The sequence below is a fragment of the Cotesia glomerata genome, linkage group LG4 (genome assembly GCF_020080835.1).
Source record: "Cotesia glomerata isolate CgM1 linkage group LG4, MPM_Cglom_v2.3, whole genome shotgun sequence".
In the NCBI taxonomy this organism is placed as follows: Eukaryota; Metazoa; Arthropoda; class Insecta; order Hymenoptera; family Braconidae; genus Cotesia; species Cotesia glomerata.
Window position 1 is genome coordinate 17322774 of NC_058161.1, and position 23268 is coordinate 17346041.

At 28.0% G+C, this 23268-nt stretch overlaps 1 protein-coding gene across 1 annotated transcript; it reads right to left on the bottom strand.

Moving 5' to 3' along the window:
- Positions 1–3084: 3084 nt before the first annotated feature.
- On the bottom strand, positions 3085–22665 carry LOC123263906. Its single transcript, XM_044726952.1, has 14 exons — positions 22645–22665; positions 22461–22581; positions 19600–19746; positions 19061–19236; positions 18497–18703; positions 15385–15606; positions 14926–15326; positions 14763–14861; positions 14501–14708; positions 14228–14373; positions 10573–10789; positions 9898–10464; positions 4352–4571; positions 3085–3263 (listed from the first exon to the last, which is right to left on the bottom strand). The coding sequence occupies exons 1-12, from the start codon at positions 22663–22665 to the stop codon at positions 10249–10251; spliced, it is 2181 nt and encodes a 726-aa protein (XP_044582887.1). The 3' UTR covers positions 3085–3263; positions 4352–4571; positions 9898–10248.
- Between the last annotated feature and the right edge of the window lie 603 nt (positions 22666–23268).

The window sequence follows — 23268 nt, forward strand, 5'->3', positions numbered from 1 at the left end:
AGAACGATTTATTCGAACTTGCCACTCACGGTTCGTTCATTAGTCACAATTCCTCTTCAAAAGAGTCCTTAGAGATATGCGTTACATGAGATTTCTAGATTGCTGTGACCAAGTCACGTGATGGAACCGGCGATAGGAATTATCAAGGGCTCTTACAGTTGAGCTATCTGAAACATCGTCTATAACAAATTTTTAGTCACCTAATAATATTTTGCTTAACACGATAACAGAAAAATATTTATTTAAATGTAGTACACTTAACTATTGATCAAAATTTACTTAAACTAATGCATAGTTCGAGTAATTACAAAAAAAAATTTTAGGAAACTATATTTTTATACTTGTGACGTTATAATTGAACTAACTATGCAATTTTCTCTCAGTGTAGCTTCTGATTCGGTCAATAAGTTTTAATAGTAAGCTACTGTTGAAAAAATAACGATTCAAGCTCTAAATTGGGCGGAAATTTTTAATTTGTTTTAATTTAGTGCCTTATTGCCCATGAAAAAAAAATATATTTCGAAATATATCAAAAATATATTTTAAATATATTAAAAATCTATAAAAAAATATATAAATCTATAAAAAATATGTATAGTAAATATATTTTTAATAACTTTGGCCGATTTTCATATATATTTTATATATTTTAAATATATTTGAGATATATTAAAAATATATCTTAAAATACATAAAAAATACATAGCTAAAAATATAAAAAAAATATATTTCGAATATATCTAAAATACATTTGAAATATATAAAATATATATGAAAATCGGCCAAAAGTTAGTTATTAAAAATATATTTACTATACATAATTTATATATTTTTTATAAATTTTTATAAATGTTTAAGATATATTTTTCATGTATTTCTATATATATTTTTTTTATATTTTTTTTTTATGGAGGATTGGCCGAAAAATTAGTCACAATTTTGTTCTAAAGGTTGAAAACTCTGCTACAAGTTGTATATGAGCTACCAAATCGATAAATTATTCTTAAAACTGAACTATTGTTGAAAAAATAAAAATTGAAGTCATCCATTGGGCGCCAATTTCAAAATTCTCATAAATAAACCCCTGACGGTTCAAAAAATTTATCAAAATTATATTCAAAAGCTTGAAAACTCTTCTACAAGTTGTATCATTAGCTTCCAAATCGATAAATTAGTTTTAATAGTAAACTACTATTGAAAAAATAAACTACAGTCTATATAACTATTTATCGATAGTTAATCAAACTAATACATAGTTCGAGTAATTACAAAAAAAATTTCAGAAAACTATATTTTTATACATGTGACGTTATAATTCAGCTAACTATGCAATTTGCTCTCAGTGTAGCTTCCGAATCGGTCAATAAGTTTTAATAGTAAGCTACTGTTAAAAAATAACGATTAAAGCCCTAAATTGGGTGCCAATTTTTAAGTTTTCATAATTTAGCGCCTTACTAGCCAAAAAATTGGTCACAATTTCGTTCAAAAACTTGAAAACTCTGCTACAAGTTGTATCTGAGCTACAAAATTGATAAATCATTCTTAAATCTGAACTACTATAGAAAAAGTAACAATCGAAGACTTCCATTGGGCGTCAATTTTAAAATTGTCATAAGTAAGCTCCCTATTAGGGTGCGTCAAAATTTAATCTTCGAAAGCAACCTTTTAAAATTGAAATTTTGAGTTTTGCTTTTAACAGGAGCTGTATTTGGGCATTTCCTGATATATTTTGGTGTGTCACAATTTATTTGATATTCACAGAATTTTTTAACAGGAGTTTTGTTTGGCCAAATTTTGAAATTTTTTAATTCCAAAAAAATTGCTTCAACAAAACTCCTATTAAACATTTATGTGAGAATCAAATAAATCCTGACACATCAAAATATCTCAGGAAATGCCCAAACCTAACTTCTGCTTAAAGCGGAACTCAAAATTCCAATTTTAAAAGGTTGCTTCTAAAGATTAAATTTTGATGCACCCTACTCCTTATGTTTCAAAAAATTTATCAAAATTATATTCAGAAGCTTGAAAACTCTTCTACAAGTTGTATCATTAGCTTTTAAATCGGTAAATCAGTCTTAATAGTAGACTACTATTGAAAAAATAAAACTTAGTTCATATAGCTACCTATCAATAGTTACTTAAATTAATAGATAGTTTGCTAACCATGCATTTTTCTCATATTTTCACCCATTCACTTCTCAGATTAACACCAAACTGCGTCCACAGATGCCAAGTGGTTATCAGAAACGGCCTCAAGGGAACTTATTGTGTCTTAACACTGACCCATATCTTTGATAACCATTTTCCAGTTTTAGGAGCAGTTTTGGTTGGACCAGATCTAAGTACATTGCAATTGAATGTCAAAGTTGATTTTTGGCTTATAGCTTCTGGCATTTTGTTCTATTCTTAATCCTCCAAAAGGAGGATGGAAATGAGCAATCTAAAGGTTCAAGCACGGCAAGGTAGAATTCGATCAATAAACAACAAAGTTATCATGCTCAACGGAGGAACCGGTGATTTAAAATTGAATCATGAAAGTAGTTAAGATGCTGCTAGCTTGGAATATCTTTCTGGGGTATGGAATTGCTCTTTCACTGGAAGTTTCTGGCTCACGGTGTCATTCGGTCAATGAGCAGTACCAAAAAAGTCATTTTTAAGGTAAAAGTTTGAGTTTTTGGTAAATTTTTTTAAGAATTCCATAGAATAGCAGACCGAAAACTTTTGCAAGGGATTTGAAAGTCAATGGGAAGTCTGGGGATAATTATTTCCAGTGTCAAGAAGTCAAGTTTACTTGTACGTGAACTGAAAAATAATTATTGACACGTGTCAGGTGAAGCACCCTCACAATCATAATCGTGAAATCCGGCACGTGCGTATCCAGATACCGTCGGTTATAGTTGTTGTTTAGTGTTGTTCTTCTTCATTGATGCGTGATGATCGTAGCGTGCCTACTGAGTGACCTAGTGATATTCAGATGGAGGGTCGCGTCCTCGGCATGACAATGACAATGTCGTTAAACTATTACTCTATTAGACTCTAATTGCTGGTGAATTGAAAAAATGGAAAAAAAAAAACGGTGGGTAGAAATAAATCATCAATTTATTTGGGTAATATGATTTTCATTACATGTTGAAAATTTTTTGAGAAATGGTATAAATATGTGTTGAAAATAGTCTTTAGAGGCCCTCGGGGGGCTTTATCCAGCATGCAAGACAGCCTTGACCAGCACCGCCGATGCTTGATTCGCATTTTCTTGCCTCCTGTGAAATTGATTAATTATTTTAGACTTCAGATTATGACGGTTTTATTTTAATACTTTACTGTTATCGTTGTTTGTATTTTTAATATCGTTATCAGTATGTGTATATTATTATTATGATGAATATCATTGTCAATTTAAATATCACGAATATGATCGATATCAATATTAGCATCGTTATCAATATCAATAAGAACGTAAAAAAATATTTTTATCAATATTCATGTAATAAATATTATTTTCAACATCAATACCTTGAATATCATTTTTTATTTCAATATTATGAATATCATTATTAATGTAATCATCATGAATATCGTTATCAATATTAATAAATATACCTAAAATATCACTATTAATATAAGTGCAATGAATATTTTTTTCAACATCAATATTTTGAATATCACTTATAATAATAATATCATGAATATCGTCATCAGTATCAACAAAAAAATTATGAATATCATTATCAATATTATTAAAAATATCATGAATATATATCATTCTGGCTATCTTCTTTAATATTTATATCAATATCGTAAATATCAGTATCAATATAAATATTATAAATATCGTTATCAATATCAATACCAAAATCAAAAATATCACCATCAATATCAATGCAATGAATATTTTTTCCAACATCAATATTTTGGATATCACTTATAATAACAATATCATAAATATCATTACAAATATCGATAAAAATATCATAAATATATCATTCTATCTCTATTGATATTTACATGAATATCGTAAATATCATTATTAATATCAATATCATGAACATTATTATCAATATCAATAAAAATATCACGAATATCATTATGATTCTGGCTATCTTTATTAATATGTATATCAATATTGCTATTATCATTATCAATATAAATATCTTGAATATCATCATCAATATTATAAATACCATTATCAATATTAATAAGAATATCATGAATATCACTATTAATATCAATACAACTATTATGAATATCACTGTCAATATCACTAAAAATATAATGAATATCACTATCGACATCAATATCATGAAAATCAATATGACAGACATTATTATCATTTGTTGTATATAAATACCTTATTATATTTGTATCCCAAGGGGCATTCTTCGACGATAGGGCGTCCGGTAGAACATGAGACATATTTAGTGCAATCCAGTGGGTACGTTCGGTTTCCATGATCGTCGCTGGGACAAGCCGGAACTTGGCAGTCCGGATGACGGCTGTGATCTTCTTCAATATGCGCATAAGCAATTGCAATCACGAGAGTGAATGTCAATAACAGCTTCATCTTTAGACTGAAAATCGATTTCTATTTCAAATTTCTAATCGTCTTTGTATTTCTTTGGTAATTCGTAAAAATTAAGTTTCATTACTTGTTACGTGCCGAGTAATTGCTAAAGCAATGCTTGCACTTCTGAATGAAAGATAAATACGAACAAGTCTTTTATATCTGTCGTAACCTCAGTTGTTATAAAAATGATTGTTATCTAGTTTACTGTGAGACTTAAAATTATTAAAATAGTGATTTGATAATATCTTAAGAGCTATATTTAAATACTGTTCTATTTATTTTAATTATCTTTTATTTCATTTACACCGGAAAGAATTCATAAAAATTAATCTCATCAATGATTCTAGGCTTCAAGGTTTTTCCTTCTATTGTTGAGATAGGTCGTCAGTGTAAAACATTTTTTGTAGGAAATTTTGTAAGCTGAAATTTTAATTATTTATAATTTTTTTTATAAAATTTATATTTTAGGAATTATGGACATTTTTTATACAAAGAAAGAAAAATTTCTTGACTGGAAAACAAAATTCTTGGCTCAAGAAAATTTTCGGATGCCTGAAGGAAGACTGAAGTTGTGTTGGCCGAAGTTAAAATTTTTCTTGAAATTCTATTCTTGGTGGAAGTAATTTTTTCTTAATTCAAATTATCGTAAATACTTGATACAAAAAATTTTTATATTTGATCAAGATTTTTAGATACTCTAGGAAAGCAGCGCCATTTACTTCAGCTGAGAAAAAAATTTTCTCATCTTGAGAAAATTTTTCTCTTGAATATTTGATACCCATTTTATATTATTTTAGGGTGCAATTATACATATTAAATGAAAAAAAAATGATTCGATATTATTTGATTTTCCCATTTGACATGTTAATCAATAAAAATATTAATGAAAATTCACTTCTATCTTTAAATTTAATTTTTTGGAGCAAGAGAGAAATTTTCTCAAGACAAGAAAATTTACTTCTATCAAGAACTAAATTTTTTGGAGCAAGAGGCTGAAGTTTCTCAAAACAACAAGATTTTCTTGACTCAAATAAATTTTCTTGGATCAAGATACGTATTTCTTAAAGCAAGAGAATTAATTTAGTTGTAATGAGTAAAATTTCTTGTATAAAAAAAAAATTTTTTTTTCGCTTAAAAAAATAATTAGGAAAAAAAATTATTTTCTTGGTTCAAGTGAACCTCTTTTTCTGTGTAGGAAATTTTGTAAGCTACAACTTTGGTTGCTTATGATTTTACCTTAAAATCCATATTTTAGGAGCTATGATCATGTTTATATACAGATAGATCATAATTTTTTACTTCTCACTATACGAATAATATTTAATGTGATAACTTTGTAAATAATAAAAATAGACCATAAGTAGACAAATGTCTTCCGTAGTAAATTTTAGAAGCTACAACTTTGATCTTTTATAATTTTTTTCAAAACCCAATATTTCAAAAGTTATAGCCATTTATTTAATGTCCGCATTGCGATTTTTTATTTTTGAGATCGATAAAAAATATTTTCAAAATTTTTTTTCTAAAGTCAGTTCAGAAGAAATAAATTAAAAAAATCCTCAACATTTTTTTTCCTCGATAAAAAGTGCACGTCAAAATAAGAAGCGGTATGAGCGGCATAAATTGAATAAAATAAGAGCAGATCAATTTCTCCTTCTTAAAATAAAGTAAAATAAAATTATCATCATTGATCTTTATTTAATAAAAAAAATACCAGCGTCACAAGTCCTCCCAGAAGGAGTCATCGATGTAGGTCAAGATTCAGCTAACACTTGACCTTTTTAACATTTAAGCCGAAGCTCAAAGACTGCTATCGCGATTTTTCTTATTATTCTTTGCTTTAGTTTTAGTTTGAAGATTTAGTTATTCTTCAGCTATTAATCCATGACTCTTAACTTTGTTAACTCTTGAGTCAGCTTATCCTGTTTGATCCTCTCCTCTCCTTTTTTCTGCCCACACGACTTAAATTTATTATATTAGAGTGATAAAAGTCCTTCAGGCCACTCCAGAGTAAATGAAATTTCAAAATTCAACCCAATTAATTTTCGTATTTACATCATTTGAGTATCGCTTTTCCCATTAAATTCATTGAAATTTCATGAATAATATATTTTATCGATTATGGAAATTTCTAAGAAAAGTTATTACCTGTCTACTCAATAATTTAATAAAATTTTCATAAATTATTTCAATCAAATATGACAAAAAAAAAAATTATTTTATTTTTTAAAATTTCATTTCATATTTCCTTAAATTTTTATTGTATTAAAATTTTTACCGGGTTTAGATAAGAAAGTTAGTTTTTTTATCGTCTCCGGGTAACATCAACTATGTTGGTAATTTATCTTAGGCTAGTATGGTCAGTTTGCCGTAAGATGGTAAGAAATGAATACAATGAGTCGATAAAATAGTATGTCAGATTTTCGACCGATGTTTGCGTAGGAAAACAGAGTTTCCATCGAATATGAATTATAAGTACCACCCCGACAGTCATAATAACTCCAATATCAAAAGTGGCAAAGAAAAAGATGCTATTGAATGATTGGTGTCAATTTAAAGTCAATATAAGGTAAAAGCCCCTAACGTAAAGTACCCAGTACTTTAACACTTATAAAAATGGGACCAGTACTTGAACAGACTATTCGAATTGTTATAATACAAAATCTGTATATTCATGATGAGTTATACGTGCATCTTATAATTATTAAATGATACAGTAATTGATTTCTGTAAGTTTTTTCAATTATAAATCAAAACAATTATATTTTTAACTTCCCGCTAAGAAAATTGAAAATTTTCAAAAATCGGGAAGTTATTGGTTTTACCCCGTTTTGCGAAAATTGAGTTTTCATCAGATCTCGAGGTTTCAAGGTCACAGGAAGCTTCCCTGAATATTCCCGCGATGGTGTCCGTACGGCTGTATGTATGTATGTATGTATGTATGTATGTGTGTGTGTGTGTGTGTGTGTGTGTGTGTGTGTGTGTGTGTGTGTGTGTGTGTGTGTGTGTGTGTGTGTGTGTGTAAACCTCTTATAACTTTTGAACGGCTCGGTCGATCGGGTCGAAATAGGTGGTAATCCAAAGAGTATCATTGCCATTAAATTTTGTGAAAATTTGAATCGATTCGGTTCCCTAGATTTTAAGAAATCTCAAAAATGAATTTTGGAAAAATCGTTTTTTTGTAATGACTTCTAAACGGCATCACCGATCAATTTCAAAAACTAATCAGCTCTTTAGTTTAAAAAACCACGTCGATTGCCACCAGTCCCGTCAAAATCGGTTAATTCATTCGTGAGTTATCGTTGTCGAAAAAAATTGGAAAAAGTGAATTTTTCAAATTTCTCTAAGATTTGCGGTTCATTCAGTTCGTGTTTAAAAGTATATTATAGAATTTAAAATACTGCGTGGAATACTGCCAACCACGTGAAAATTAGTTCATTCATTTAGAAATTATTGCAGTTTAAAAATTCAAAAAATACTGTTTTATTAAACTTCTATCAGACTTTTGAGCTCGAAGAGCTCAAAAGCTTAGAACAGCTCTCTATGAGTTTGGAGAGCTCGAAGTAACATACGAATTATATTTTTGAGCTCGAAGAGCACAAAAACGTCATAAGTGCAATTTTAAGCGCTTAGATATGGAATTAGCGGGAAGTTGCAGGGATAGCATTTAGGGTCAACCGTTTTCCAGATTTTTATTAACTTAAAAGTTCACATGTCGAGAATCGCGCCGATAGATGCTATTTTTTTCATGAAAAAGGTACTAAATCGTAAACCTAACAATCAGTAAAAAAAAAAACGGTATATCATCATTGTAAGTAAAAAAAATTGTACTATCTAATGAAATAGTCTTTTCTAAATAACATATATTTTTTGCAAAGACATAAAATATAATTTTTATATTAAATTTTAGCGTCTAACTATACTTCCCAATTTTCAAACCGGTACCCAGAAATTGAACAAGCTAAAGCCGTATAATTTTAACAGCACTCTAACCTCTAATAGATTTATAAACTAGAGATCTCATTGTGATTTGTATTAATTACTGCAAATTGAAAAAGTTTTATAGCTAAAAATTAGGTAGTTAAAAATGATTGAACGTTTTAAATTGATTTTTTTCTATTGATAATTGAAAATTTGCTCTGTCATTAATAAAAAATGTAATTAAAAAATTAAATACAAATATTTCTCATTTTTAAATGAACATATTAAATATTGACAGTATTATTTTTAATATTATTCAATAATATGTTATAAATCTTTGAATATTTCAATAAAACGTTGAAAATTTTTAGTGTGCCTATTGCCATATATTTTATTGGTTCAACTACTGCTCCCGAAGTGTTCAACTACTGCGGCTTGTCAGAATTGATTGTTCAACTACTACTCCTTTCATAGTATATCTTAAAAACGTTGTCAAAATATAAATATTCAATTGTCTGCGTTATTTTGCACTTCAATCAATTCAAAATTGTTTATATTTTCATGAAAATCACTTATTTGAACTAATAATTACGTCTTTATATTACCCTTAAAAGTAGGGTCAAATACGTTTTACTTTGAAACCGGTTCAACTACTGGGTACTTTACCTTAGTTATAATTAACCCAATATCCAAAGTAGCAAAGAAAAATATGCCATCTAATGATTGGTGTCAATTTAAAGTCAACATATTTAAATAATTATTCTTTATTAATTCAAATAATAAATATATCGTGCTAAAAATGCCGAAAGGGCGAATAAAAAAAATTCTAAGCTGAAAAATAAAAAAATCTCAAGTCCAATAAAACATTTGTCTGAAATTATACATTTCGATGGCCTTAAGAGTCAAAATAAAGAAAAAATCCTAAAAATATTGCTTATATTTTTATTTAAGCTACAAAAATTAATATTAAATATTAGATATGGCCATCAGACAACTAAGGCAAAAATTACATCGATATTTTTTTTATTTCTACAATAAGAATTTCTCAATACTTATTTATCCATTAAAAATTCCTAAAGATTGGTTTATAAAAAGTTATTTCATTTAAACGTACTAATGATAATTGTTTAAATTAATAAAAATAGTTTATTATTTTTAACCTTTAACAACCGGATTCATCGATAAGACTTAACTTAAAAACAAAATAACCGTTTTAAAAATTTTATTTCATGTTATAAAAGTCAAAATTTTCGAAAAGTATATTTAATATTTACAAAGTTGAATTTAAAATAAATTTTTTTGGAACATTTATGAGTAATTTGGCATGTAAGACTTATTAAAGCTAATTAAAATTTATATTACAATAATGTTAGAAAATAATAAAAAATTTGTTTATAATTTATACTTACGTAGAAGTTTTGGGTAGTTTAAGGTGGCGATCTGCTCAAATGGACAGCTATTACTTTAATGACCAACTTATCTTCAACTACGACTATTTATACCCGATTGTTATAAACATCCAGTTTAAATTACTCATCGACAAAAAAATATAAAAAGATAGTTACAGTTCAAAGGTGAAGTGTTTAAAAAAGTACCCATGTATAAATATAATTTTTTCTTTTTGGGTATAGTGGCCTTGTCTATCCAAAGATCGGGTCCTGAAATCAATTCTACAAAACAAATCTCATAACTCATGAATAATCAACTTAAGTTAAAAAATTTTATCAAAAAAAGAAAAAAATTAAAATCCGGAAAATTTTTTAAAACGGCAAATATTTTTTATTGGACTTTAAAGTATCTAAAGTCCGTAAGAATTTCCTGTAGTCCATTAGATAATTGTTATTGCGTTGAACGATGAAGCACTTGTACAAAGTATTTAATTCCCTGGGATTTAGTAGGCGCAATAAATTACGGACTGATAATACTTTTATCAATTGTTCTTTATCGACAGTTCCACTGTTGCATTTATCGAAATCCTATTAATAAGAAAAAAAAAAGATAATTTTATATTGCAAAGAAAATTGAAACAGAAATTATGATGATTCTTTCCGAACAATAGACAAAATGATTAATGGGGAACATACCTTGAAAAGATCTTCCAAGTTCGGATTGTACTCTGTGATTAGCCGATCTAAGACCCTTGCAATTACAAGACGTTCTTCGTAATTGAGAAATGACTCTGGACAAGATTCTGAGGGTATGTATTGCAAGGGAAAGAGTAATGGAGATTTTTCTAAAAAGCCAATTGTTATTGCCTCTTCGATTGTGTTACTAAATCTCACATAATCGACGTAATCTGACCTATTAATAAATAGATGTTTATTATGATTTAATAATTGTAATAATGACGACATTAATGAATGTGATATTCATCATGACATTGATGATGAGATTATAATAATGATATTTATTATGAAATTGATGATAATAATATTGATAATAGGGATATTTATCACAACATTAACAATGATATTTATTGTGGTGATATTGATCATGACATTGATGATGATATGATAATGATGATATTTATGAAGAAATTGATAATGATCTTGATAATAATAATATTTATGATAGGGATATTCATCACAACATTAACAATGATATTTATCGTAGCGATATTGTAATAATACTTTTCCCCAAAATTTAACTAAATTCGACCGATGGCGGAGATATCGGCTGGGTAGGGTATTTTACGCTCGCCCTTTAAATATATAATAAAATTAACCCGGAAACCCCTCAGGCTGGGTTAGTGCACATTTGGACGCCAGATAATTTTATCCAAAAATTACCAAAAATAATAAAAATTCCAGGGGCCGCGCCGGACAATCAATTAACGATTTAAACTAATGCGAATGAAAAGGTAAATCTCAAAATAACTAAAGTCAAGGTCAAGATAGAATTTACAATTAGAAATAATAAATAATTAATTATAAAATAATATTTTATATTAACGAATTGAACTAGGAAGATGAGTCATAGGAAAAGAATCCGGGAATTAACTTACATAAAATAAATCATTGTTTAATTGGTAAATATTAATAAAAATAAATTATTTATTTATAAACGGTATTACTTAAAACTAAATCTTCTTTCCAAATAACAAATTAAATCCTTTATAGAACTTTATAATAGATTTCAAACAATTAAACCAATATAAACGATAATTTTAGATATTAGCTTTTCAATATTATTTACAAACGTAATAATAATTAATGTAAGTGTAATGCTTTAATTAGTAATTGCTGGCCATTTCAGGGACCCACACGAGGCTTTCGGGATAGGTATAAGTATTCCCTTAAAATAACCCTTACTCGCTACGGGGTCGACCCGATAAATCGATAGTGAATTTAGTTAAACAATAAAAGAATAAATTATTTAAGCCAGGAGACAGCGGTGTGCGGATATTAATCGATCTCAACTTGTGAGTACTCACCAAAAAGGAAACTCAACCCAAGGCACCAAATCCACACTCCTTACAATAGCGGAGGTCCCGCGTGTATACCTCACACCAAGCGGGCCACCGCGTGTCTGCTCAATTTTTGTCACCGTAAACCGTTTGAGGCCTCGTGTTCGACAACAAGGGCCTCACCCGTGCGAGTAAAGGCTATGATTTATCACTCATAGTAAAATTAGGTACTATATGACAATGATTTACGGCAATGCACACAAATAATAATAATAATAATAAATTATAAATAATTCATTATAAATGTCTGAAATAAAGATAAAATTAATTCTTAAATTAATAACCATAATATTAGAAATTTCAAATATAAATAACACTAATAATATTAAATTCAATAAATAAATTAATAAATAAATATAAAATAATAAATTCAGAGACACACCGAGTGTGGATCTGTTGCCAAATTTAGGCGCAGGGAGGGACGCACACAGGGAATAAAAACCCTGTGACAATATTCATCATGATATTAATAATGACATTGACTTTGAAAATGACAATAATGATATTGATGATAGTGATATTTATTATGACAGAGAGTAATATTATTGATGATAATGTCATATTCATGATGAGTTTATTTTTTAATTTATTAGTAATAATATCGATCATGCCATTGATGATAACATGATAATGGTGATATTCATCAAAACATTGATAATGACATTCATTTTGAAGTTAACAATAATAATATTGATGATAGTAATTTTCATCATGACATTGATAATACCATTGATGATAATGATATTCATAATGACTTTATTATTGTAATTAATGGTAGTAATATCAATTATGACATTAATGATAAAATTCATAATGATAATGATTATTTATAATTCTTTTTATAATGACTCTAATGATAGTGATATGCTGATATGGATCATAAATTATGACATTTATAGTGATATAAATTATGATGATATTGATGACAACACTTACAATAGCATTGATAATGGGGATATTCATCATGAATTAAAAAATTTAGAACGATATTAATGATAATGACATTTACCATGACATCAATAATGATATTGATAATGGTGATATTCATGATGGATTTGAGAATTATAATAATATTGATAATATGAATATTCATAATGACATTAACAATAATATTAGTTACACCGATATTCATCATGTCATCAAAAATAATATTAATTACACTGATATTCATTATGTCATCAACAATAATATTAATTACAGTGATATTCATCATACCATCAACAATAATATTAATTATAGTGATATTCATCATGACACTGATAATTATATTGATGATAGTGCTATTTATAACATTAATATTAATTAATTACTAATAATTAATAATTAATTAATTACTAATAATTAATAATTAATTAATTACTAATCATTAATAATTAATTAATTACTAATCATTAATAATTAATTAATTACTAATAATTAATTAATTAATATTAATTTATTAATATCAATTAATTAATTAATATTAATTTATTAATATCAATTAATTAATTAATATTAATTTATTGATATCAATTAATTAATTAATATTAATTTATTAATATCAATTAATTAATTAAATTAAAAAAATTTAATACAGTCAAAACCGTTTACAGCGACTTCGCTTAAAGCGACGTGCCGGTTATTACGACGAAATTTTTAAGTCCCGTCTCCATTACATATAAAATTTTCAAGTCGAAAACCGCTTATAACAAGATTGCTTATAGCGAAAAATCGTTTATAGCAACCGAATTTACAGTACTTATAGTAGTAAACTCATAGTTAAATGCATTGGTTATAGCGTTTGATAAATAATTTCATTCGTTTTGCAGTAAATATACTTATGATGTCATCAAATTCTTTTGCAGCTTTAAATAAATGAGAATCACAATTTTCATTTTAGTTAATGGTCTTACAAGTTGTAGAAAACAATTTCGTTACAATCTTAAAATAATTCTCCAACAAAATAACTGATTATTTTAAAAAATAATTATGTTATTAAATCTATATTATTAAATGTAGTACTGAAATTTATATGTGGTTTTATTAAAAACCATTTTATTAAAATGTTTAATAAATTAATTTATGTGAAGTTTAATAAATGTTAAATAAACTTTCATCAAGTATTGTTATTTAATTTAATCCGTGAATTTTTGTTTTCGAATATAATCCATGCATTGCTAATTTTTACTTATAACGACTGTCGGCTATAACGACCATTAACAGGAGGCCCCTTCAATGTCATTATAAACGGTTTTCACTATGTTAATATTAACATTAATAACAATAATAAAAACCTCAAAGGTGATTTGAAATAATCAATCAATGTTTCGACTTCATAAAGATTCAAATTGCACTTTAATTGATCAAGACTTCTCCTAAAATTGCTACGTGTTATCACCTGCTCATTTCGAGGATCGTGTTGTCGGAAAAACTCTAAGATCTATTAATTAAAGAAATAACACTAATTTGAGAAAGATTCCACTAACTTTTAAAGCTGAGATATTACAAAGCTTCGAAAAAAATAATTAGTGTGTTAATATTAATTTTGAACCACTTTTAGACATTACCGTAATCCGTTCTCTAACTACTTTCGCTTTTATTTTAGCGATAATTTGAACGATATCTTTGTCATCAACCGACGGGTCTATTTTCGGTGATTCTGAATTAAGCTGCTTCATTTCTTCGAGCATTTTTCCATATAACGGGGCTTCTACTGTTTTTGAATCCAAGTCTTTTAAGAACGATGCGTAGTTGAATCCCAGTTCGTCGTTGTATCTTAAGCAGAATTAATTATTATCAAAGAAATTATAATTGTTGCTGTTGTCTTACCTTTGTTCAAGTGCAAAAATTTCTTCAGGTGACACAAGGATCGTTGCTGTGGTTAAAACTTGCCTCAACTGATTTCTTGAAACGTACCCATGATTTAGCCTTTGAAATATCAGAAATTAATAATCAAACTATCAAAACAGATAATTAATCTCTGAAGACATACTTATCATAATCATTAAAAAACTGTTTTAAATAAATCTGCCTCTCTTGAATTTTCCTGCGTATTCCCATCAAAGTTTCTTCACACAAATCTCTTGCTTCAGAGCTAACAACCTGCCAATTTTTGGCCCCGCGCTTCGGCAACTCCTCAATCTCCGGTGGCGGAAAATTAACTTGCAGCAGCGGTAATTTTTCCAATTCATTAATCGTAAACACGTGATTGACATCGTCTTCAAACACTCGCCAAAGAACATGACTGGGATCGTTTGGATCTGAGTACTGGATGATCAAATTTTTAATCTCGTTTTCGGACAAGTAAAAGCCACCAGAAGATTTCAGGAGTGAGTCCAGCCCACGATGAAATTGCGAATTAGTTACTCTACCGGAATTGAAAACATCGAAGTGCTGAAAAATTGACAAGGAGCTTATTTTTTTCGTTTTTTTTTTAATTTTGAATTCTTACTTGAAAAAATTCGCGAACTCGCAGCCGACGTTCAAGAACCTTTTTTTGAATTCTCATCATAGTTTCCTGTACGGACATACTCTGTTTTTGTTTTTCAAACGCCGGGTGGAAAATCGATTGCTTGCCAAATATTTCGTGTGGGTTTTTAACACCGATTTCTGGACGGGGTAATTTTGGTAGCTCTGCTGTTATTATTCTTCCGGGAAATTGGTCCATGAGTTCCTAAAAATTCCGACATCATATTTTGTCACATGTGATCATCATACCAACAAATTATATGATGTTGTGCATAAACTTTATTAATTGTACATGATATCATAATTAAATATGACTAAAATGGTCATACTTAACATCATAGGTGACCATAAGTTTCATCATGTAACATATTATATGACTCAAAAATTCATATGACACCATATGTGATCATTGTTTAACATCATCTATAAACTTATATGATTACACATGACATCATACAAATATATGTAATCATGTGTCTTAAAAATTCATTTATTGCATCGTACTTAAACACATGCGATTATTGTTTCACATCATCAATAAGCTTTGATTCATCAACAGCTCAATAAGCTAGAATAGATATAGTTCGGTACTGCAAAAAATTGCCAAAAAAGTGGTCTGCTGAGACTGATGGTATTCCTTGTTGTGTAGTGCGCGACTGTGCTGAGGCTTTTAGTACTCCTCTAACAGTTATTATTCAACTGTCAATTAAACATGGAACTTTTCCTAATATATGGAAGCAGGCAAAGGTGTGCCCCTTACCTAAGACCGGCAATCTAACTGATGTTACTGTATCGAGACCAATAGCGATGTTATTCTCCTTCTCGAAAGTTTTGGAAATGTGTATATATGAAGTTGTCTTTGACAAGTTTCAGCCTATTGTCTCTCCTTTTCAACATGGTTTCATGCCTTCAACATGGTTTCATGCCTATATTCGACATCATATGTGGCTTATACGATCATATATGACATCATACAAACATATATGATCAAATCATGTGTCTTGAAAATTTATATATGGCATGAAACATAATCATACTTTACTACGAATCATATTTGATCATTGTTTGACATCATCTATAAGGTTATATGATTACACATGACATCACATGTGACTTTAACGATCATATATGACATCATACAAACATATGTGATCATACGTCTTAAAAATTCATATATTACATCATAGTTAAACACGTGTGATTATTGTTTGACATCATCTATAAGCTTATACTAGAAATTCAAATTGCGCGCACACGCGCGCGCTCTAATCTTGAACCAATAAGGAATCAGGGTCCATGTTTTCGATACTAAGCTAACTTCATTCTACCATCAATTTTAGTATATAGGATGATGACCTTTGACATCATATGTGACCTATACAATCATATATGACCTATACAATCATATATGACATCACACAAACATATGTAATCGAATCATGTGTCTTGAAAATTCATATATGGCATGAAACATAATCATACTTTATTACGAATCATATTTGATCATTGTTTGACATAATCTATAAGTTTATATGATTACACATGACATCACATGTGACTTTAACGATCATATATGACATCAAACAAACATATGTGATCATATGTCTTAAAAATTCATATATTGCATCGTACTTAAACACATGTGATTATTGTTTCACATCATCAATAAGCTTATATGATGTCCTTTGACATCTTATGTGACTTATATGATCATATATGACATCATACAAACATATATGATCAAATCATGTGTCTTGAAAATTCATATATGGCACAAAACATAATTATACTTTATTACGAATCATATTTGATCATTGTTCGACATCATCTATAAGGTTATATGATTACACATGACATCACATGTGACTTTAATGATCATATATGCCATTAAACAAACATATGTGATCATACGTACTCTACACTGATGAATCCACTTAATCAAGCACTCTACAAGACGAGGAAATTCTCCCTGGCGTGGTCTTTTTCTACTCGCAATTTAGGCACTTCCCGTAATGTAATCTTTCTTCTTCAAAATCATTGACAATGTCGACGGTAAAATACCAAACTGTTTAGCAACATCTTTTTTAAATTGTTCATCCTCCACAGCTTGAATCACACGCTTTTTTTCACTTATGGAAAGACATTTGTTCTTTCTTAGATTCATTTTAATAGCACAAATCAAACATTAACGTGACTCATTAACATTTCAAAGAAGACTGGAATGCGAACTTACTCATATTTCATTTATGTAAACAATTGGCAGGTCTGTGCATGTATGTAAACATACGACAGGTATGTGCATGATAAACGCTTCAAATTATAAAGTAGGGAAGCCCAGATTTCAAATTATCGCATGTTGGCGAGCAAGATAATATTTTTTCAACTTCAAATTACCGAAGGGACCAATTATCATTGATTTTATTCAATTTATCGAGTATTTTTCAAGGGACCGGAAAAAATTTTCAAATTATCGAGAGATTAAAATTAACGAGTGTCAAATTATCGAGAGTCGACTGTACTTGAAAAATTGATTAAATATTTTTTTTTTCTAATCCAAACATAGTTTCCCTATTTTTAAGCCCATTTCTTGAATTTTTTTAAGTTTATCTTACAACAAGAATATTTACACTCTAAACTAATAAAAAATTTTATTTAGACAGGGAAATATATGATTGAATACTTTTTTAAGAATAAATAATATCAGATCGTTTTTTAAAGTATCAACAAAAAAGAAATCAGATTTTAACAGTGGAGTTACAGTGTTTACAATTTTTATACTTGACAGACGGGAAAGGTTCTTAAACTATTTTGATGGTATTTTTCCGTTTCTGTTGCACTAAATAAATTTTAAAAAAGTATAGAATCATTCTCCGCCAAATAATCTTGATAATAGCATGCAAAATATGTTAATTCCGTGAACTGACAAGGGTATATAATAATAAAAATAGTTTCCGAAATGAGGCGAAAAAAATTTTTCAATCGTAAAACACTCTCTAATGCTTCGCATCATATGTCGTTAAATTCAACTTAACAAAATAAATATTGTCAAGTAATAAAACAGATATTTTTTTCCTAAACGAGTAAAATTTACTTACCCCAGAAACATTGAGCATTCCATTGCGTTCCAACCAGGTCGTCGCTTCATCTACGGCCTGAACAAACCCTACATAATTGATAGTGTAACCATCCTTGGTGAACTTTTTAACCACTAATTTGAACTCTTCTCCTGCTAATACTATTCCTAGATGGTTCAAAATTCTTCCAAAGTGCGCTACAGTAACTGTTCCTTCATTTTTGGCAATCTTATAAGTATCATTAGTCTCTAAATATTTGCTTTGTGTTTCTACAGGTTAAAACATTCCCACGAAAAAAAAAAAATATATCATGCGGATATATCTCAAAATATATTCAAATGGGCATATCTATATATGTATGTGTAAAATATATGAAATTGTGAGACGGATAAATTTTTCCTTAATTGGAAGCTATATAGCCTAAGGCAACTTTGTGGTAGCGAGAAATTTTTGCAAGCAAGCGTCACCTATTGAGAACTTTCGGTACTAATATATATAGAGATTTGCCCACTTGAATTTATAATGGAATATATTCCTATCATATATATTTCATATATTTTTTTTTCTGAGGACCTTGTAACTCACCAGCTCATAATCTTGAAAATACGGCCGCAACACCAAATTTCTTTTGTTGACATTAACTGCAATTTGTGTGATTATCAGATTCAATCTCCGCGACTCATTTTCGCTCAACCTATTGCAGTGCAAAGGATCCTCCCACTCCAACCCAGTAACCAACGGTTTCTGACTAAATTCTGGCGCTAAATTCAAAACCATTGGAATGAAAATCAACCCTTACATTTATGCTTGTAAATTACACTGATAGAAGGATTTATTTGTATTAAAAAATATTTGTTAATAGTTAACAAATCATTTATTAGAGAGCACTTTTTAGTATTAAACAAATATTTCTTAGTATTTAAAATTTGTTTGTATTTAATAAATTTGATATTCATTTATTAAATATTAATAAATTTTTTTAAATACTAAGAAATATTTGTTAAGGACTAAAAAGTGGTCTCTAATAAATGATTTGATAAATATTAATAAATATTTTTAACTATAAGCAAATCCATCTATCAGTGTAATAACAATAATTTTTTATTAGAAATAAAGTTATACACCTTTATCATGGATAACTTCGCAGAGTTGGGAATAATAAATTCTGCCATTAGATGTTCGGAAGTAGTCACTTAATTCAGTGATTTCAATGTTTGATAACCCTAGTGTGTTTCTTAAGCGACCAGACAATATAGCAATGAATTTAGTCTCTGAAAAGAAAAATTTATTTTCATCATTTTGGTTTAAGCTTTCGATACACATTACATGCAAAAAAATTAACATCTTAACATGTGCAATAACCTTTCCACAGAAACAATTATCGGAAATTTAAACTTTCTGTTATAAATATAATTAAATTGGAATAATGACACGCCTCATAACGCGAAGCGGTTTAGGTAGTGCTTTTCTTCAAACTTGTCAAAGTCATGCAATTTTGTGATCTTCAAATGCCTCTATCACAACCTTATTGCACTTATACAATAATATGATTAAACTTACATCGAGAAAACACTTTGATTAATCCATCTTATAGTTTATAAAAATTATTTCATGTTGCCACTTTCAAAAAAAAAAAAAAACGTTTCAAAAAACATTTTACATAGACGTTCGGATGTTTGTATGTAATCTCGATAACTCCCGAAAAAATTGATGTATTGAGACCAGGCTTTTATTAGTTCCAGAATTCGATTAACTACTGCCGTATTTCATATTTGTAGCCTAGCTTACGTAGTTTTTTTTTTTTTTTTTTTTTATAATAAATTTTGATTAAAATTCACTATGATAGACACGTACACTGAGAAAACAGTTTGTTTGGCTCAAATGCGCAGATTTATTTGAAATAAATTAAAAATATATATTTAATGTTAACAAATTTCTTTTATTCAAATATATATTACTTTGAATCAAATACTACCTCGTTTTGGTTTATTTAACTGAATCGACTCATTTATTTCATTTAAATAAAGATTTGTTAACTATTAAAAAATCTCACTTTAAGTAAATTACGCTTGGTGTCGCTACGGTCGCCACTGTTATTTCTCGACGTGATTTGTAAAAAATAAATAATGAAAATTAACTCAGTTTACAATGTATTTTGTTTAATTTTTGTAGAAATAAATAAAATAAAAAAAAATATATATATATATGCTTAGACAAATATGTATTGAAATAGTTAACTATAATAGACATTAATAATTATGATGCTGAAGTTAGCAGACAGCTGTCAATTTTTTTAATTTTTATTACAGATCAACGATAAAAAACATATTTTAATGCACTTGTAATTTTTTTTTAATTTTTAGACGTGGAACTTTTTAATTAAAATTTTTTTGTGATAATTTTATTATTATAAAAGTCCTAAAAATTGACAGATGTCTGTTAATTTATGAAAATTAAGTTAGCCGTCATCTAAAAATTTTTAGAATTTTTTTTATTGAAAAAATTGTTACAAAAGAAATTTTTTTAAAAAACTTCATTCGTAAAAAACTTGAAAAATTATAATTTCAATGTTAAAAAAATATGTTCTAGATCTAATTTAATAAAAAAAAAAAAAATTAAAAACGTCGACTAACTTTATAGTATTATTGTTAATTTCAGTATAATTAATAATTCCAAAAGAATTGCCCATTTAACCCCAAACGTTCGATATGTCTACTTTTACTACTTTCCTAACCTAAAACTAAAAATCATTGCTTTGAGTATATTCAAACATACCATTTATTTATAGTTAACAAATCTGATTTGGTTGAAATATATCATTGTTAGCACCAAAGAAATATTTGTTAACTATAAACAAATCTGGATTCCATTCAAATATACTGTAACTTTGTCTCAAATAAATCAATTTATTTGTATCAAATAAATATTTCTTGTGATATTTAAATAAGAGATTTATTTATAGTTAACGAGCCTCATTTCATTTAAATGAACTGTTTTCTCAGTGTATTGTGATCATAAAGAAACGTTTCCTTACTACGGCGAAACGGATCGTGATTATCACGATCCACGACGCCTTCAGCGCCACCACGCATAACCAAGTCTGAAACTTATGAGTGGATTTGTTTACAATTTTGGTGATGAAATAGTGATAATTACATAAATTAGTGAATTAATAATAATAGCGATATAGATGATTGGGTTGTTGATAAATTACTCGAGTGAAATCTTGAAAAACTTGTGTCGATTTTTGAAGGCTAGTAAAGAAATAAATCTTCCTATGTTAACTGTGTTAATGCTGTATCCGTGGTTATTGTATATAATTTTACTGCGTTGATAAGGAAAAACAATGTACATTATATATTGTATTAAATAAATAAAATTTTTGTTTTCATAAAAGTCTTTTTTAGCATAAATTATTTGATCCCATACTGTTTTATACAAAAATATGTTATTATATGAAATATGTACAGTAATAAAGGAGTAAAAATTCCATTAAAAAATTTTTTTCTTATGATAAAAATATTTGCCCCTTTTAAATGAATACTTCGATAACACAAATTTCTAGACTAATAATAATAATATTTGTAAAAAAAAAAAAAAAAGTCATATGAGATAAATTCCAATAGTACTGCTGTAAGTCATTATTTAAACATTTTTAAACCTAACCCAATTCTTGACTGTTATAATCTACACAAAAATTTTTAACTAATCAAGCTACAAAAGGAATTTGTATTCATGTTAATAACAATAATATAGCAAAAAAATTATAATCTGCAATAAAATATAATTAATATTTAATTCAAGACAACTAATCATCTATAAACTATAGCAATATAGACACTCGATATCCGAATCCATGTGGATCGTCATAATCACGATCCACTAGATTAGGCATATGCGCATCTAAAGTATAGTCATGCGGGGATCGTGATCATCACTATACTATATTGTGGTAATAGCAATACTTTTTTCTCCGTGTATTTACCTGATACAAGATTTGTATTGTTAGGATCCAAGGGACGAAAATATTCCCACAAATTTATGTTGATACGAAAAACTACGGCGCGGATCTTGTTAAGAATTCGCCAGATATTTGTTAGTTTCAACTGTTGATTAAATTAATTAGTAAAATACATTAATTTTTGAAGAAAGACTATTTTTTCAAGTACCTCGGATGATTTGCAAGCCATTAATTAAATTTTACTGACAATTTTAGATACTTTTTTTTTAATAAAAACTTTATTTTTTGGTTAAACACTGAAATTTTTGGTTGGATAAAAACAATCTTCAAATTTATCGTCTTTTGTCAAAAGAGAAACAGAACAAAAGTGACTCTTGTTACGTAAAAAGAAAATAAAAAAAAAAATAATAGAAGCTTAAAAATGTGAGTCAGGTCATGCCTTGAGGTGAAGACTTAATTTAACGTTGCGCAACAATAGCCAAAGGCTATCTTCTGAATTATTATATCCAGACACAATCTCTAACAAAATATAAATATTATCCTTGCACAAGGACTACGCCGACGTAATGTTTGCTCACCTTAAGTCAACAGATTTATTTTTCAGATAAATACTACTAATATAAAAATTAATGATTCATTCGCAGATATTTTACAAAATAGCTAAATAATATTTATAATTTTTAATTGTTTCAATGTAAAATTGTAACAAATAGAAAATGAAAGTGTCTGTAGTAAATGATCGCAAATAATGAATAATAAATAAATAAAATAAAAACATTGCGGATGTAATTTTCATCAGATATGCCAGCTACCAATTTATGTCATGCACTGC